The sequence below is a fragment of the Artemia sp. Qi Xiang Cuo genome, chromosome 14, assembly GCF_049724085.1.
Source record: "Artemia sp. Qi Xiang Cuo chromosome 14, ASM4972408v1, whole genome shotgun sequence".
Classification (NCBI taxonomy): Eukaryota; Metazoa; Arthropoda; class Branchiopoda; order Anostraca; family Artemiidae; genus Artemia; species Artemia sp. Qi Xiang Cuo.
Genome location: NC_142807.1, coordinates 25502947 through 25522961, shown reverse-complemented (window position 1 = coordinate 25522961; position 20015 = coordinate 25502947). Strand labels below are relative to the sequence as shown.

The 20015-nt window shown below is 36.1% G+C and overlaps 1 protein-coding gene across 2 annotated transcripts in view; it reads right to left on the bottom strand.

Moving 5' to 3' along the window:
- LOC148944304 (lymphoid-specific helicase-like) overlaps positions 1-13055 on the bottom strand; it is a 49218-nt gene extending 36163 nt beyond the window's left edge. Inside the window, exons 1-3 of one of the 2 annotated variants that reach the window (XM_089100320.1) lie at positions 12990-13055; positions 4860-6134; positions 16-279 (exon numbers count right to left, since the gene is read on the bottom strand). In XM_089100320.1, the coding sequence (XP_088956446.1) occupies positions 16-279; positions 4860-6087 (1492 nt within the window). In that variant the 5' untranslated portion in view covers positions 6088-6134; positions 12990-13055. The other variant, XM_089100321.1, reaches the window with a different exon arrangement.
- Between the last annotated feature and the right edge of the window lie 6960 nt (positions 13056-20015).

Sequence of the window (20015 nt, the reverse complement as noted above, 5' to 3'; positions counted from 1 at the left end):
CTAGGCCGAATTTACCTCTAGCATTAAGAATTTGATTCTCCTCTTCTTCCTTTTTCTTTTTGTTCAAGTCTCCAATTGTCAATATTGCTTTGTTTACAATCGCTCGGTACATCTCCTCTTGTTCTTTTGCCATGGGACAGTAAACTATCAACTCTTTCTTCGGAGGAAGTTCCAGGGCTACATCGCTTTTGAGACGTCGCAGGAGGAATGGTTGAAGGATGTTATGCATTGTTGTAATGATGTGCTTGGATTTCTCTCTTTCAATAAGGTCTTTGCTGTCTGAAAAAAAGCTTTACTTTATCGAATCTGGCAACCTCAGCTCAATCAGAAAGATTGAGCTGAGGATTGATGATTGAGAAGAGATTGAGCTATAAAAATAAAAATATATCCTAGAAATCCCTAGATGAGACTGAGGATTGAGAGATGACAAAGATGAGATTGAGCTTTCTCCCAATAATTCAGATACAAAAAATTGTGCACATCTAGGAGAAGGGATGTATTTAATGTTGTCATAATCTTACAAAAACTAAAGTCGAAAGTAATTCGAAAATAAAACAACCACTCAGGAGTGGATCCAGGATTTTGTTTAGCGGGGGGTGCATAATAGGTTGCTACAGTAAACTTGCGAACAGAGAAATACTAGCAATTTAAAGGGAACCGCAACAATTATGCGTCGTAGGTAGGTAGTGGAAACGGTCGTAAATCTAATCTAAAATCTGGTGAGGTTTAGAGTTCTAATAAATCTGTTGAAATTAAAATAATGTGAAAATATTAATACAAAATGTAGTAAGTTATAAAAACCACCCCGCCATAAAAAGAATAAAAAGCTACTAACCATCTACGAAAAATATGATATTTAATATTTTTGCATAATTTTTAGTCTTTGCACTACTGACCACTATAGCGAGCGAGTTAAGCTTTGTATTGTAAAAAAAAATTGTGACGACTTTTACTGGTTAAACCATTTAGCCTGTCGGCTAACTATACGGCATTACTTAGTAATTATGATGGTAATGAAGAGTACGAAATGAAGATTAAGATACAATCGTATATGCGGAAAAGATTAAATATTGAATATTAGTTCATTTAGGGGTGTAACAAGAAACATAGAAGAAAGAGATAGAAATACATAGAAGACATTTACAACGAGGTTATAGGCAATAAACATTAACTAATCACTTTCTTTTTAAAAAGTGTATTAATAAAAATGTGCAACATTGACGAAATCTCAAAAATTTACTTATCAAAATTTCGGTTTTCATAGCAATGTAGCGTATCTTTCCACTTTTTAAAGTTCAATATATTTTGCTTCAATTACAGAATTCCCAAATTTATAAGAAAAAGTCTATTTTTCTCTTTCTACTCTCGCCATATCTATTTATAGCACGGTCGATGTCTACCTCTTTATATCGGTGAACGTTTATAGTGGGCTTGTCCTCTCAGTTTAGAACTCGTCGTTAGTATTTCCTCTTCTATTCATCCTAAAATAATCCAATAAAGACCAAAATCGTCAGAAAAATACGTATTCTAATAAAGATGCATGTAGACATGCGCTTCAAACTACGTAGGCTATATGAGTCAAAATACTCCTTAAAAAACAAATACTTATGTGTTTGTTATTTTTATATTTGATAGGTATAGATTTGTGATTTAAATTCTCAAGGTTTCAAGCTGTGATTGGTTCTTAATTTTTTTTTTTTTAATCTTGAAATTTCACATATTCAAGTCAAATGTTTAAATCTTGATATGTCTGTTGAGTACACAAATTAAAATTTAATTTATTGAAATTAAAAAAATTAAATATGTCTGTTGAGTACAAAAAATCGGCTCAGATTTAGTATTAAATAAGACTGTAAAAACTCTGATTTATAGACAAAAAATTGTGGAAATATAATAGGATGCTGTGTATGTTACCAACATAAGTATAAAATCCTCAGCGGTATATATAGCAGTATATATGCTTTATGGACAAATATATGCAGCTCCTATACATAAACATAACTATATTTTGTGACTGGTGGGTATGGAGAAGGTGAGAAATTCTGAAGTATTATTGTAGTTACATTCTGTTTCCGTGGTTAACTCAAGTGGTGTGAATTTTCACTTTTTTGAACATTTCATTAGTAAATGTTTGAAAAAAATTATTACTCTGACCTTTGAAGGAGTATTTAGACTCATATACTTAGCTTCAAGTGTATATTTATATGAACCTTTATTAAAGTTCAAATATTTCTAAAGAGTTTGGCCTTTATTTTAATGTTTTAGGATGAACAGAGTAGATGATATGTCGTTAATTCACAGGTTTAATTAGATGAAAATATTCAGTAAAGTGGCCAACATTTGCAGACCGAAATCCAAAAAGTAAATTAATAATATCTTTGCACTTCTCATACACTTAATTTCTATTATACAAATCCCCTAAAAAACAACAATGCTGTAAAAAACCCCTGCTTCGCAAAAAAAGCAAACCCAGATTTTATGACAACCAAAAAAGAAATGATATCAATTTCTTCACCTCTGTACCATAGCAAGACTCGAAAACAAATCTTTTACAGTAAAAAGAAGTTTAAATATTAAGTATTTAAGCCCTGTTGTGACAGCAAACATCTTGAAATATCGTTTCGACAGCCTAAAGAAGTTAGAATTTTAAGTCCCCCCTCCTTGTTATTACGAAATGAAGATTTTTGCCTCCCAGTTCGCTTTCGTGGTAATACGGATAGATTCCCTTGATAAATATAAATTTAAGTTGATACTTGTATCCGTCATCATTAAAATCTAACAGAGACAACACAAAGTATCTGAGACTTTTTTCAAACTTGTTTGGAAAAAGAAACCGTCTAAACAATTAGAAACTTATTAATAACTCAACTATTAAAAACCAATTACGAAAAATAATTTAAAGTGTTACATTGTCCCAAACCCAACCAGAGTAAGCGGTCCCAACCCCAACCCCAAATCTGCCACTACGTTAGGGGGGGGGGTCCACTATCTGGAACCACCACTACAACCACTGTTGAACCTACCTTCAAGAAATACATATTGACCCATAAAGGAGAGTCGTAGTTTGAATTCGCAACCACCCACTCCTTAAAAACATGGAAAATGGGGCTTTATAGTATTATTTGCTTAAGACACTTACGGCATTTTAACAAGCTACATTGGGAATGTCAAAAACTACTATTTTGAACGAATAATGATTATTAACAATAATGTCCCTAGGTGCACAGCTGTCCAGCCAATAAGAACCAGATGAATTAAGAATTTTTTCTTATAAGGGAAGGGGGCAAAAAAACATGAAAAGTGTACTTTTATGCTACGAGTAGTTGACAGTTGTTGTAAAGATATGAGGGATTACTAATTATTTCGTCCAACCTGCAAGAATTAAACTTATAATAAAGCATACCTACGACTATCAATTGCTTTGATCTATGCTTGTGGTGTTTGATAAACCCAAAAAAGTTAATAGTTTTTCCAGCTTTTTCTTGGAAGTAGAACGAAAATTCCTGGCTAGAACTATAACACAAAGTAGATCTATCACAATAAAATTGTTAAAAATTCTCCAGAGGGGATAGTCTAAGGATATATTAGGTACTCCTTTAACTGACTATATATCAAACAATAAGCTGTACAAAAAATATGGTTTGATACCACTTTCTAGGGGAGTACAAAAGGAAAAGATAAAATGGCTGGGCCATGTTCTACAGATGAAGGATCACAGATTGCCAAAGATAGGGTCCTGTGGCCATCAATCTGGGGCCAAACAAAAAGAAGGTCATCCCCAAACACGGGTTGTAAGAGGTCATAGTAAAGGATTAAAAAAAATGGAACTTCATGGGAAGGGGTAAAGAGTGAAGCTTAGAATAGATTGGGGCAAAGGCAAGGCATTTGCAGCTGTGTTGGCCTCAGATATCTTGGAACTGCAGTGAGTTGTTAGTAGTGGCAGCAGTTTATCAGTAAAACCACAACTGGATTTCATCAAGCTACATTGCTTCTTGCTCATGGAAGTATTTTTCTTTATCAGCAAAATATGAAGAAAATGTTGACTTACAATTCGATCATGATTGGAATTTATACAAGGAGTTTGAAGAGAGCAAAGAATGGATGTATGACTGATAAAGGTCAGGTCAGTATGGTGGGAACTAACATATTCAACATATTCATACCATATCCAGCATATACATTTTTTCTTTTTTTAATAAAACGCTTTGAATGAACTCATCAGTTTCCATCAGGAAACTGGTCTGATCTCTGTTAAGTTTTTTGTTGATAAATACATGCCCTTCTATGAAAAAGGAACTATGTAGCTTGCTCAAAGATGGCAAAAGTTTACAAAACAAAATCAGTAATGTTGGTGGAGTATTCCACTCTGCTTCATCAATGTACACTTTTTCTATGGTCATGAATTTTCTGAGAACTATTTGTTTCCCTGACCTGTTTCAAATTATTTGACTGTTTAGGTCTATTTGCGTCCTAGATAAGCCAGTAAAAACTGTTCCAAACTTTATGACATATTTGTCTAAGCTTATTTAAGTGACAAACTATCAAGCTAAGAAAGCAATTGTGGCATCCTCCACAGGAATTTGACCCTAGAAATGCATGTTCTGCCGTTTACCCCCCCCCCCCCCACAGCTTCTTCTGATAGCCTCTCTCCTGTCCTCAAGCCAAACACTCATCTATCTCTGAAATTAAGTAACATTTAATACCGTCAAACTACTCTGAAACGCCTTTTTCCTTTCCCGAAAAGCTTTAAAGCTATTCCTTAGTGATTTATACCATATTTGCATAATGATGTATATACAAAAAAATACCATTAAAGAAAAGTAGGAAAAGAAAAAGAGAGAGGGAGGGTAAGAACTTACTTGACTTGATTTCTTCCAAGTCAAACCAAGACTGGAACACATCTAAGTCGTCAAAGATTTCAGGCATCAGGAAATTCAACAAAGACCACAGCTCAGTTAAATCATTTTGTAATGGTGTTCCTGTGAGAAGTAAACGGTTCATGCTGCTATATTTCTTGAGTTCCAATGATAGCCTTGACTTATAATTTTTAATCCTATGACCTTCATCTACAACTAAGTACTTCCACATAGGTTGAGATAAGATTCTAACATCAGCTATGATAAGTTCATAAGAGGTAATTACCACAGGATATTCTGTACGCCCATTTACTTTCTTTGCAGCACTGATTTTTTGTGAAAGTTCCCATCTTTTGTCAGCTGGACCATAATACAGTACTACTGAAACTTTAGGAGCAAATTGAGTAAACTCATTGAGCCAGTTTGACAAAGTAGAAAGTGGTGCTACAACTAAAAAGGGACCTTCCAGCCCATTCTCTAACATATCACATATATTGGCTATGCACTGAAGTGTTTTACCAAGACCCATTTCATCAGCAAGAATTCCACTTAGTCCACTTGCTGCCATATGCTTCAGCCACTTATAGCCTTCAATTTGATAAGGTCGTAAGGTGACATTTTCTAGGAGTGATGGTTGCTCTTCAATATGTTCCCCTGCTGCCAGTTTCAATTTTTCTTGACTATCTGCCTTTTCTGATAGATCTCTATTAATTCCTTTTCTTGCTCTTTTTGGCTTCCCAGTTTCATAAGCATTTTCTTTTCCTTTGACTTTTCTCCCTTTTCTAATAGCCATTGATGGAAAATCTTTAAGTTCTTTCATCTTTTCATGCAAAAGTTGAGAATAAAGTTGACTTTTTCCTAATAAGTCCATCAAGCGCTCATATCTTTGCTCTGTCATTTCTTTGTCTGCTTTTTCCTTTTCCTCTTTCCGTTTCTCAGCTTCTTCTAGAAGAATATTTTCCATCAACTTTTTATGTTCATCAAGTGATTCTGCTGACATGCCTTCAGTTTCCAAACTAGAATCATTCTCAGAATTTGGGGAAACTTCTTCTAAAAGGGCATTTATATCAGCAACTTTTTCTCGCATGTCCAAGACACTACTACTAGTGTCCTCTGTGGTAGCCATGGATGACAAAGAATTCTCATCTAATATAGGTTCTCCATTTTTGCCCACTGAACTTCCACTGCTTAAGTGACTAGGTCCAGAGTCATGGTTATCTTGGTTATTCATCTCAATTTTTACGTTTCTCTTGCCAAACTTAACAAAAGACTAAGATCCTGAAAAAGTATTATAATCAGTCTTATATCTAAAAAGATAAAGAGATATAAACTCGAAAGGATTTTTTTTGTTAGCATAATTTTGGTTTCTTGTTAAATAGTAAAAGCATACTGAGCTGTAGGTTTGAAGTTTGTAGTTGAATTGATTTGGTTTGCTTTTACTTACAATAGGTTTGTGTGTTTTTTTTTTTGTGTTTAATCTGTATTGCTCCACTTCTAATCTTTCACAGAGAGTTATTGATAGATTATTATTATCATGTGGCCTGTCAAAAATGTTTTCATAAAATAAACAATTGCTAATAGATTGCGCCTTAACAAATCTTGCTTCTTATGGGATGGATCAATTTTATTGTATTATAAAAGTGAGAAAATTAAGCACAGACTTGACAAAACATTTTTTTTTGGGGGGGGGGGGATTTTGGAGCAAGTCATATTTGGTGGCTAACTAGTCTCAAATTTACAGTGAAAGGTATTGCAGAAAAAAAACATTTTGCTAGAATCTATTTTCATTAACGAATATAGATTCATACACGTTTGACTATTATGGGGAAGGAATGAGATCAGAGGATTTATCCTGTGGGTTACGCAAAAACTACAAAAAACATAAGGTTATTTCCTCCTGGACTCCTCCTTTTCTATTTATAGCTATGCTCTACACAAGTATTTTTAGTACACTGTGCATTTACTATCTAGTAAAAAAAAAACTGGTGAAAGAACTTAGATGAAAAATAAATTGTTGTTTTTTTCTTTAAACAGATAAAGTATAATTATTACAAATAAAAAATATCATTTAGAAATTATTTTTTCTCTTTTTTTAATTTTGCCTATTTAGGTTTAATAAAACAACGATTAAAAGTGTTTTTTTTTGTTATTCAGGTGCATATTTAACCTTGGAATTTCAACTGAGGGATATCTCTGGCTTTGAGGGAGTGGAGGATTTCACTTACTTCTGAGTAAGTTTTAGTTAAATATCAAACTCCAGGGTGATCAAAAGCAAAAAAGGGAAAAAAGAAGAAAGATATGATTAAAGAAAATTTTACAATGGACCAATGTACAATATTGAATATTAAAACATTCATTCATGAACAATCAAAATAGCCTGCCGGAAGACAGGCATAAAAACAAACGCAGCATATAGTGTATTGTCAGGGCCAGAGACAAAATTCTTGGCCACATTCTTCCAAAATTCTAAGGAATGTCTTAGACCACTTACTTAGACCACTGCATATTCAATTTAAGCTCTACATATTTTAAGATCTATTTATTCACTTATATTAGTACCTGTTGTGTGTTTCTCGCCATGATTGTTTGTTTAATTTCTGTTCGTTTTGGGTTTTATTTATTCTTTAATAGTAATTTCTGTTGGCTTGAGCTTGAGTTATTGTAGGTTTCTATTTCTTCTGATCTCCAGTTAAGTATGACCTTTACTTTTCTTTAAAAAGTTTCTTTTCCAGAATTTTTTTTTAGTCAATTTCTGTTTGTTTTTTATTGCCGAAGTTTCTAAGCTTGTCAAAATTCCATACTTCAATAATTATTCCAAAATAATTTTTATTCCAAAATAAATTAACTGTCTTGGCAAGAATTAATTAAATTAAATTGAATATTTGATATATAAAGATATTAAATTGCTGAAAACTCAACAGTTCAAGATTTTGTTTCACTCAGGGCTGGAATTTAAAGCTATGACACTTCTAGGCCCAAGTGTTTTTGCTGCTCTGTTTTTGCAAGATTTTTTGGGGAAATCCCCAAAACTTGGCAAATAGTGAAAGCTGTAGGGCCTAGTGGTAATATTTGTAAATTCTGGTCTGGTTTCACTGCAATTTTCATCTTATTCTCAATATTGTAATAAGTACAAAAGAAAATGTTTATAATAGAATTTGTTTTAGTAAAGCACCAGATGCACAGTAGGACTTATGCTTTTACCATTAGGGAAACAGGCAGTAGCCAAACTCTTGTTTGCAGCAAAGAATACAGAATCCCATGATTTTTGCAATAAAATATCATTAATAAGTTTTTTTTATGGGGGGGGGGGGGGCATCAGGTCATGGAGGGAGGGCCAGGGGTCAGCTCCCATGATTTATCATTGATAATTCTCAGAGGAGGAAGGGGTACTGGGCAAAAAACAAATAAATTTAAGTTGTTTTTTTCCTTGGGGGGGGGGAGGGCCTGGGCCATGAAGGACCAGAGATGAGTTGCCATAATTTTTTGAATAAAACATTGTTAACAAGTTTTATTTTGTTTCTTTTTTTTTGGGGGGGGGGGCATGCAGAGAAGGCCAGGGTTCAGCTCCCATAAGTTTTGGAATAAAATATTGTTCACAAGTTTTTTGAGTGGGGGTGTGGGTTGAGTTTATCAGATCTTTGAACTATTTTCAAAACCCTCACATAAGAACCTTATATGCCCCCAGTACAAAACTTGCCTCCTGGCTCTGGGGTGTTGTGTCAACCCTGGAATTTTGATTGTGCATTTGGGGAGAAAAGTTGCCCTCCAATCACTTTTGACTCTTTTAAAGGGCACTAGAAATTCTGATTTACAATTGAATGAGCCCCCTTTAAAGTTTATACTACCATCCCTTCCAAAAATACCTTATATACCCTGGGGGCATACTTTACAACAGTTGCCTTTGGGTTCTGGGGGGCTGTGTTATCCCTGGAGTTTTTGATATATGATTTTTGGTCTATTTTGAACAAAATGGCTAAATAAGAAATTCAATCAGACGCATTTGGGGAAAGAGGGTTGGTGGGGGGAGGGGCTAGTTGCTATCAGATCACTTCTGACTCTTAAGTTGGGAACTAGAACTTTGAATTTCAAATCATTTGAGGCCCCTTGGAAGTTTATAAGACCACCTCTTACCTAAAAACATTATACACCCCTGGGGCACAAGTTACAATCCTTAGTTCCCCCTGGCTTGGGGAGGGGGGGGGGGGGGGTATGTTGACCAAAAATGTTTGTAATCTGATTGTTGGACTATTTTGAACAAAATAGATATCTCAAATTGATTGGACACATTTAAGAAAAAGAGGGTGAGTGGGAGGGGAATAGATGCCCTCCAATCCCTCTTGACTCTTAGAAATGTAACTGCAACTTTTTGATTTCCAATCAAATGAGCTACATCTGAAGTCTATACAACCCCCTTTACATAAAAACCTTACTTGCCCCCAGGGCATAAAGTAAAACATTTGCCACTGGGCTTTGGGGGTTTGTGGTGACCCTGAAGTTTTGTTATCTGATGTTTGAACTATTTTCAATAAAATGGCTATCTCAAAATTTTTATTGGATGGAGTTGGGGTAAAAAGAACATGGGGGAGGGGGGGCTAGTTGAACTCTGATGTTTTTTTACTCTTAAGAAATGAACTACAACTTCCTATTTCCATCTGAAAGAGCCCACTCCAAAGTTTATACAACCACCCCTTCCATATGAAATACCTCTGGGGAAAAAATCATAAATAAAAAGTAAAACATTGGAGCCATAGGGCCTTTACTATAGACAACACTACAGTGTTACCTCTGGCCTGTGGCCAGTGTGGTCCATCAGTCTCAAGGTATTTTAAAAATGGAATACACCAACTTTGCTACTCCTTAAAACATTTCACTGGAACCACCAGTCTTAGAAACTGTTTTGGAAAGTCTTAGGGATGTTAATCAGGGAGAGTGGACAGGAAGGTCATTTGTCACACCACAGATTAAAACAAGTAAATTTTTGGGTGAGTATAATCATTGGAACATGTCCTTTTTAGTATTTTGATTAAAAAAGAGAACAAAACTACCCCCTCAAGTTTTAAAAAGAATCACTTTCCCCCACCCCCTCATTTCTGTGAATTGACTCCACAGGCAGTTCTAAAATTCCAATTGTGAAACTTCAGTGTTTTGAGGCAAACAAACATAATTTTTCTCACTTTTCTCTACCAGTTTTAGACATTTTTTCAGGAAGAACCATATTTTAGATAGAATGAAAGTGGGGCTTTTTGCATATATATACTAATTTTGGTAATAAGTTTAGCTATTAGGAGCATTGAGTGCTCTGATTAGGTTAGCATATGCTTATATAAGCAGAAAATGGAATATTTATATGGAAATGCTTGAATTGATAGACTAAATTCCTCTAGAGGTGTTATTTATGTCAGCATAGGTAGGCCTACATTACTTCAAAATTTTGGTTGGTAATTATAAATTAGAGTAAACAATCAATTTTTGAACAATTTTTTGTAAAAGTTAGCCTAAAGAAAGAAATAATTGATGTAGGCTAATAAAACTTTCAGGAGTTAATTCTAAAAGTTTCACTTACATAGCCTAACCTAACCCTAATTAATTTTTCAATTACCTAATAAACATATGAATCTCCTTCACCATGTTTTAAAGACAATTAAATTACAAATCAGCCCGCCACTCAATTTACATCAAGTTTACAGGCCTGGAATTACTACCTTCCACAGCCTACTGGCATAGATGAAAAATTAGCTTCTGAAAGAATCATCATGATCTGCTGATACACAGATGTATCTTGAGGGGCCACTAAGAACTAATATTCTGAAATTTTGTGTTAATTCAATTGTAAAAATAATAAAAATGGCAATTCTGAGGCTATTATAAACTGTCTTAAATATTTCAAAGATGTTAGTTTGTTCTGTAAATGAAACTTTTGGAATGCTCCCATGAGGAGCTGCAGTACCATCAGCCATTTCTAATCTGAAAATTAAAATTTGAAAAGAATACACTGATTTTTGAACTTTTCTGGATAAGGTTGTATGGAATTTGCCCTTGTTCTTTTTTTACCTTTTTAGAATAGCTTAAGTTTCCATTCATATTATTTTCCCCTGCTCTTTAAAGAAGGGTATTTTATTAACATTATAAGAAGGGTGTTACAAAAGAAGGGGTACAAAAAAAACTTTCACCTATGTTGGTCTTCAACTCATGCAGATGGAAAATCCTGGCATGATTCCAGTTCAAACTTGTGCATACTTTTTGCTGAACGGTTGTGGGTAGGGTCAGGGCTCACTCTGATCCTCAAATCACACAGGTAAGACTATTTTGGATTATTATGAAAACCTACAATTTACCTATCTTTCTGCTATTATATATTGATACTGAGAGAAGGCCTGCTTTAAAAGTATTGGTACTAGAGGTTTGGAGAGGTCATGGGCTCACTTTAGGCTAGATGGTGAATTCATGGCACAGTGTAAGGAAAACAAATTGCAAAAAAACTGAAATAGGTCTATAGGTACATACAAAAAAAAGAAAAACAATATTAGACCAACAGAACAAAGATGCTGGGAAAAATGTCAATTAACGTGGAAGTAACTCAGACAATTTGTTAAACACAAGGGTTTTGTACAAACTAAAGTAAGAATTTGTTGTATACCAGCTCTAAAAACAACTCACTGAAGCACCAAGCTGCCTGAGGCCAACAGAGCTACACACACTCCTCCTCCATCCCAATCTATTCAAAGCCTCCCTTTTCATACTGTCCCAGGAAGTTATCATTTCCATTAAACCTTTCCTTATGACATCAACAACCCCAACAGGGGAGGACCTGCTTTTTGTTTGGCCAAAAAGGACAATCTGTCATCCTTCATCTACAGAATGTGCCTTAGCTATCTTATTCTTTTTATAGCCATAGAAAGCAGGTTCAAACCACACTTTCTATATAGCCTATGGTTTGAGATAAGTTAACTCAGTTGGGTACCCAAAAAAATCTGTAGGCAATTTATCTGGAGAATATCTAGCAAATCTTCCTCTGTTTTTTGGAACACCCATGCTTGGAACAATACTTGACTGCTGTCATCACTGTAGCATCTAATATTATAATTTTGGTTTGTAGACTTATCTTCCTATTCTTCCAAACTTTTTTTTTAACTGTGAAAACACCCTGGGCCTTGGCCATTCTACTTTTGACATCTTCCTGCACCCAGTATCTTCACTAATGATACTGTCTAGGCAAGTAAAGCTGTCCACTAGATCAATGTTCTTGTTACCCAACATAAGCTTTTCATTTTCAGTTATTCTTAGCCCTAGCAATTTAGTCTTAAAACACTAATTTTCAAAACTAGGCCTATTCTTGCACCCTGAACTCACAAAACCTCTAAACTAACTGTATAGGCTAAGCGTTTTCTTTAAAAGGGGATGGAAACCAGAATGTTAGCCTATAGGCAGCCACTGCTATATTTGGAAAGAATAGTAAATGAAGATTCTAAAGGTATATTTGTCTTTCTTATTAGATTTCTACAGGATATCACCAGATGGCTAATTTGACAGTTTATGTATATACAAATCTTTAAATTAGCCAACCAGCCAACCAGTATTTTATGCCTAGGCTAGGAGTCCAGCTGGACAAAAGGAAACATATTAAGAAAATAATTCTTACTCCGTAATATGTAGAATAATCCTAGTTAACACATTTTGCAGGGGGAGAGCCTTTATCTTCAATTCTTTCCTTGTTTTTCTAAGAAATTCATGAATTTATTAGGCCTAGAGCCTATATAGCCTATTCACAGAATATAGACCCCCACCCCCTTAATGTGTAAATATATACCTAGAATTGCATTCTCAATCTAAATTTAACATCCATTTGCATCAAAAATGAACTTTACTCCCATATTAGCCATGTTGTGTATGTCCGATTTCTACCCAATAGTAGCTCATCCTAAACTAGCCTATATCTTTATCAGAATAAGAACAACAATAAAGCTACAGAATATATTCAAAAAACCTTTGTTTGCAGCAAAGGACATACATCCAGGCATTAGGAAGAAGAGGAGCAGTTAAACTGGAAACATCTAAAAAGATAATACAGCCTATTTAGAACCAACTCAGTAGTTCCCGTTCACCCAGCCTATAAACTTTTAAAATTGGAATAACTTTTAGCAAAATTTCTGCAAGGGCAATTTCAGCTGATAGTAGCAATTAACAATTATGTCATGTTTTACCGCCAAATATTTCAATGTTTCTTACATTTCAGATGTTCGCCAAAGAAATTCGACATTGCCAAATAAAAACATTCTTGATTTCGTAAGTAAAATAGTGCAGATGAGAGACCCCAAAGCGATTTATCACCGGAAAGCCACCCATAAAACACATAACGGTAGGGAGAAAACTTTCGGCGGTGTGCCGGTACTATCTCCGTAGCAGAGCACCGCCTCTTAATCTGACAGCATCAGCTCAGCTTACTTACCTTTGAGTAAAGGAAGAAAAGAAGGAAAATAAATCACTATCGTGTGATTCACAGCCCCCCCCCCCCCGTGACAAAAAGTAAAAAAGTCCCCATTCCAGCTTGGGATCAACCTTTCTGTCTCCGCGTTTTTCTTTTCTTTTTTCACCCTCGCAAAGGGATTAGTGGATAATCATGGAAAGATGATTAAGATCTCATTCGAAAGCTAATGTTTATATTAAATTGGTACACATAAATTAAAATTGATAGCGCGAAAAGAAAATGCAAATGGCATCAAAAACGACACTTTTTGATTTAATCTCCTAAATGAGTGGGGTAAAAGGCTAGTTAGACATTCTTTAAAAAGATTTTACTATAGGGACTTTTTGATATGAGTATGGATTTGATCGTAAAGTAGGCATGGTGCCAGATACAATGAAGAGTTCGTTCTATGAATATTTCTAATATTAAAGTTTGGAAGTTGTGAAAATTTCTACGTCATCATGGCTCAGTGCTAAAGCGCTCATCTCGTATCAGAGATTAAGGGGGTTCAAACATTTTTGGAATCCCTATTTTCGCAGTACGTTTTAAGATTTTACAATGAGAGAAGGAGGTCATAACCAAACTCTTGTTTGTGGTGACTTTTGCTCGTTTCAAGCTTGATTTGCACATTCAATTTAAGTTTCACTCTTTTTAAGACTTATTTATTCATTTACATTAATATCTATTGTATGTTAATTTGCATTGATTGTTTATTTAATTTCTGTTCGTTTTAAGTTTCATTTATACTTCAATTGCAAAATATTATTTTTCGTTTTAAGCTTGATTTTCATATTCAATTTAAACATTACTCGCTTTAAGATCTATTTATTCATTTATATTATTACTTGTTGTATATTTTGCTATGATTGTTTATTTGATTTCTGTTTGTTTTGAGTTTCATTTATTCTTTAATAGTAATTTCTGGTCGTTTTGATTTTGAATTTTAATAGGTATTTGTATCTGCTGAGCTTAAATTTAAAATGGCCTTTACTTTTCTTTTAAAAGCCTATTTTTCGGAAATTTTTTTTTTAAATTAATTTTGTTTCGTTTTTGATTGCAAAAGTTTCAAGTTTTTAAAAGTTCCTTATTTCAAAATCAAACTTAAAAAAAAAAAAATCGAATGTTCATCAAAATATTAAAACTGGTATACTCCTGGTAAAACTGGTATCTCAAAATTTTTATCGGATAGGTTTTGGGAAATAAGGGTACGGAGGGGGTGGGAGGGGCTAATTGCCCTTCGATCTCTTTTGACTCTATAAAAGTGAACTAGAACTTTTCATTTTAAATGAAATGAGCCCTCTCTGAAATTTTTACGATCATCCCTTCTAGAAGAACCATATATGCCCCCAGGGCATAACTTACAACGCCTGTCCCCGGACCCTGGGGGTTGTGTCAACCCAGAAGTTTTAATATTTGATGTTTGAACTATTTTTTATTTGATTTTATTTTATTTATGCATTACATTTTTTATTTGATGTGTTTGGGGGAAAAATGGCGTGGAGGGGCAGTTGTCTTTTGATCTCTTTTGACTCTTAAAAAGTGAACTAGAACTTTCACTTTCCAAAAAATAAGCATCCCTTCCATAAGAATCTTATATGCCCCCAGGGCATAACTTACAACGCCTGTCCCCGGGCCCTGAGGGGTTGTGTCAACATCAGAGTTTTGTTATCTGACCTTTGAACTATTTTTAACAAAATGGCTATCTCAAAAATTTTATCTGATGCAATGGCTACCTCAAATTTTCTATCAGATATATTTGTGGAAAAAGGGCTTGGGGGGGGGCTAGTTGCCCTCCGATCACCTTTGACTCTTAAAAAGGGCCTTAGAACTCTCGATTTCCAATCAAATGAGCCCTCTCGGAAGTTTATACGACGACCCCTTCTATATAAAGTGCCTCTGGGAAAAAAATGGAGTGTGGGGGGAGGCTAGCTGCCCTCCGATCCCTTTTTACTCATAAAAATTGAATTACAACTTTCAATTTCCAATCAAATGAGCTTTCTATGGAGTTTATACGAGCATCCCTTCCATAACAGCCATATATGCCCCCAGGGCATAACTTATAACGCCTGCCCCGGGCCCAGGGGGGTTGTGTCGACACCTGAGTTTTTGTTATCTGACTTTTGAACAATTTTTAAATTAATGCCTATCTCAAAATTTTTATCTGATGCATTCGGGAAACAGGGCGCGGGGGATTAGTTGTTCTCCAATCTCTTTTGACTCTCAAAAACCTCAACATGAACTTTTAATCTCCAATCAAATTAGCCCTCTGAAGTTTTTACGAGCATCCCTGCCATAAGAGCCATACATTCACCCAGGGCATAACTTACAACGCCTACCCTCGGGCCCTGGGGGACTGTGTTAACCCCTGAGTTTTCGTTATATCGTCTTTGAACTATTTAAAAAAATGGCTATATCAAAGTTCTTATCAGATGGGTTTGAGAAAAGCAAGGGGTAGAGGGGGGGGGGGACTACGTACCCATAAAAAGTGAACTCGAACTATCAATGTCCAATCAAATGAGCCCTCGCTGAAGTTAAAACGAGCATCCCTTCCATTAGGACCTTATATGCCCACAGGGTATAAATTACAACACCTGTCCGCGAGCCCTAGGGGGTTGTGTCAATATCAAAGTTTTGTTATCTGACCTTTTAACTATTTTTAACCAAATGGTTATCTCAAGAATTTTATCTGATGTAATGTCTACCTCAGATTTTCTATCAGATATATTTATGGGAAAAGGCCTTGGGGGAGGGCTGGTTGCCCTCCGATCACCTCCAACTCTTGAAATGGGCAGTAGAACTCTTGATTTCCAATCGAATGAACCCCCTTTGAAGTTTATACGACGACTCCTTCTATATGAAGTGCCTCTTATCTGATGCATTTTAAAATTTAAATTCTTTTTATCTGATGCATTTAGGGCGTGGAGGGGGGGGCTAGTTGCCCTCCGATCTCTTTTTGACTCTTAAAAAATAAACGAGAACTTTCAATTTCCATTCAAGTAAGCCCTCTCCGAAGTTTATACGAGCATTCCTTTCATAAAACCATATATGCCCTCTGAGTATTACTTACAACGCTTGCCTCCGGGCCCTGAGGGCTTTGTACCGACACAGGATTTTTTCTTGTTTGATCTATAATAATTTTTGATGAATTGGCTATTTTAAAAATTTCATCGGATCGGGTTGGGGAAAAAAAGGGTGTGTGGGGGGAGGGAGCTAGCTACTCTTGAATATCTTTTGACTCTTGGAAACTGAATTAGAACTTTCAATATCAAATCAAATAAGCTCTGTATGAAGTTTATACGAGCGCCCCTTTCATAAGAACCATTTAAGCCCCAGGACAATACTTACAACGCCTACCCCCCGGGCCCTGGGGGGTTTTGTTGACACCGGAGTTTTTGTTATCTAATTTTTGAACCATTTAAAAAAAACTGGCTTGCCCAACATTTGTAGCGGATGGATTTGGAGAAAAAAGGGCGTGGGAGGGGGGAGGCTAGTTTGCCTTAAATCTCTTGACTCTTAAAAAGTGAACTATAATTTTCAATTTCCAATCAAATGAGCCTTCTATGAAGTTTATACGAGCATCTTTTTCAAAAGAACCATACATGTCTCTTGGGCATAACTTAGACCGTCTTCCCTCGGGCCCTGGGGGGTTGTATTGATACCGGAGTTTTTCTTATCTGACCTTTGAACTATTTTTTTTTAAACCAAATGTCTATCTCAAAATTTTCATCAGATGGCTTTGAAAAAAGAAGGTGGGGGGGGGGGGGATATTTGCCCTCAGATCTCTTTTGACTATTAAAAAGGGAACTCGAACTTTTAATTTCCAATCAAATGAGCCTTCTCTGAAGTGTATACGAGCATCCCTTTCATACGAACAATATATACCCCAGGGCATAACTTATAATATCTGCCCCAAGGCCCTGTGTCGACACCTGAGTTTTTGTTATCTGACTTTTGAACAATTTTTAACTTAATGGCTAATCTCAAACTTTGTATGGGATGCATTTGGGAAAAAGGGCGTGGGGGGGGGCTATTTGCCCTCCAATCTCTTTTGACTTTCAAAAACTGAGCTAGAACTTTCAATTTCCAATCAAATGAGTCCTCTCTGAAGTTTTTACGAACATCCCTTCCATAAGAAACACATTTTCCCCCAGGGCATAAATGACAACACCTACCCTCGGGCCCTGGTGGGATGTGTCGACCTCAGAATTTTCGTTATATGATCTTTGAACTATTTTCAAAAAAATGGCTATCTCGAAGTTCTTATCAGATGTGTTTGAGAAAAAAGGGCGTGGAGGAGCGGGGGATAGGTACAGTTCAATCTCTTTTGACTCTTAAAAAGTGAACTAGAACTTTCAATTTGGAATCAAATGAGCTATCTTTGAAGTTTATACGAGCATAACTTCCATAATAACACGTATCTATCCACAGGGCACAACTTGCTGCGCCTGCCCACTGACCCTGGGGGTTTGTGCCGACAGCAGAGTGTTTGTTAAATGATCTATTAACTATTTTTAACATAATGGGTACATCAAAATTTTTATCGGATGCATTTTGGAAAAAAGACCGTGGGAGGGGGTGGCTGGTTACCCTCCAATATCTTTTGACATTAAAAAGGGAACTAGAACTTTCAATTTCCTATCAAATGAGCCCTCTGAAGTTTATAAGAGTATACCCTCCTTAATAACATATATGCCCGAAGGATATAGCTTATAAACCTTGCCCAGAAGACTGTGGGGGAAGTGTTCTGCTCAAAGATATAATTTCCAGAACTTTTCAACTGCGTTGAACAAAATGGCTATCTCAAAATTTTGATTGAATTTGTTTGGGGAAATGGTGGGCGTGGAAGGGGTGTTAGTTGCCTTCCAATCACTTTTGACTATTAAAATAGGCACTAACCATTTAAATTTCCAATCGAATGAGCCCTTTTTGAAGTTTTTACGACAACACTTTCTATGAAAAAAAAACTTATATGCCCCCAGGGCATACATTACAACCCTTGCCCTGAGGGTCGGGAGGGGGGGGGGGGGTTGTCATCCTAAAAGACCTAATTCTCTGAATTTTCAACTACGTTGAACAAAATGGCTATCTCAAAATTTTGATTGAATGTGTTCGGGGAAAAAGTGAGCGTGACAGGGGGGTTAGTTGCGCTCCAATCACTTTCGACTATTAAAAGGGCACTAGCCCTTTGAATTTCCGATCGAATGAGTCCTTTTTTAAGTTTCTACGACAAAACTTTTTATAAAAACCTTATATGCCCCCAGGGCATAGCTTACAACCCTTACCCTGAAGGCTGTGGGGGAGTGTCCTCCTCAAAAATATAATTTCTATGTGGAAATCAACTACGCTGAATAATATGGCTATCTCAAAATTTTGATTGGATGTGTTTGGGAAACTGGTGGGCGTGGAAGGGGTGTTAGTTGCCTTCCAATCTATTGTGACCCTCAAAAAGGGCACTAGAACTCTCGATTTCCATTTGAATAAGCCCCCTTTGAAGTTTATATGACGACCCCTTCCATATGAAGTGCCTCTGGGAAAAAAATCAGAGGCAACGCTGCAGCGTTGCCTATAGTAAAGGCCATACTCCTCCAATATTTAATTATTATTTAGTCGAAAATGATTGGAGGGCAACTAGCCCCCCCCCCATGCCCCACATTCCCCCAAACACAACCAAACAAAATTTTCAGATATCCAATTTTTTCAGCGTAGTTGATTTCCAGAGAGAAAATATATTTTTGAGGAGGATACTCACCCACAAACCTCAGGGCAAGGGTTTTAAGTTATGCCCTGGGGGCATATAAGGTTTTTATAGAAGGCGTTGTCATAGAAACTTCAAAACAGGCTCATTGGATTGGAAATTAAAGAGCTAGTGCCCTTTTTAATAGTCGAAAGTGATTGGAGTGTAACTAGCCCCCCCCCCCCCCACGCCCATCATTTCCCCAAACACATCCAATCAAAATTTTCAGATAGCCATTTTGTTCAGCGTAGTTGATTTCCATATAGAATATATATTTTTGAGGAGAATACTCACCCACAAACCTCAGGGCAAGGGTTTTAAGTTATGCCCTGGGGGCATATAAGGTTTTTATAGAAGGCGTTGTCGTAGAAACTTCAAACCACGCTCGTTCGATTCGAAATTAAAGGGTGAGTGCCCTTTTTAATAGTCCAAAATGAATGGAAGGCAACTAGCCCTCCCCCGCCCACGCCCATCATTCCCCCAAACACATCCAATCAAAATTTTGAGATAGCCAGTTTGTTCAGCGTAGTTCATTTCCAGATATAAAATAAAATATTTTTGAGGAGGATACTCCCCCAAAACCCTCAGGGCAAGGGTTTTAAGTTATGCCATGGGGGCATATAAAGTTTTTATACAAGGCGTTGTCGTGGAAACTTCAAAACATGCTCATTCGATTGGAAATTAAAGGGCTAGTGCCCTTTTTAATAGTCGAAAGTGATTGGAGTGTAACTAGCCCCCTTCCCCCCCAACGCCCATCATTTTCCCAAACACATCCAATCAAAATTTTCAAATAGCCATTTTGTTCAGTGTAGTTGATTTTCAGATAGAAAATATATTTTTGAGGAGGACACTCCCCCACAACCCTCAGGGCAAGGGTTTTAAGTTATGCCCTGGGGGCATATTAGGTTTTTATAGAAGGTGTTGTCGCAGAAACTTCAAAACAGGCTCATTTGTTTGAAAA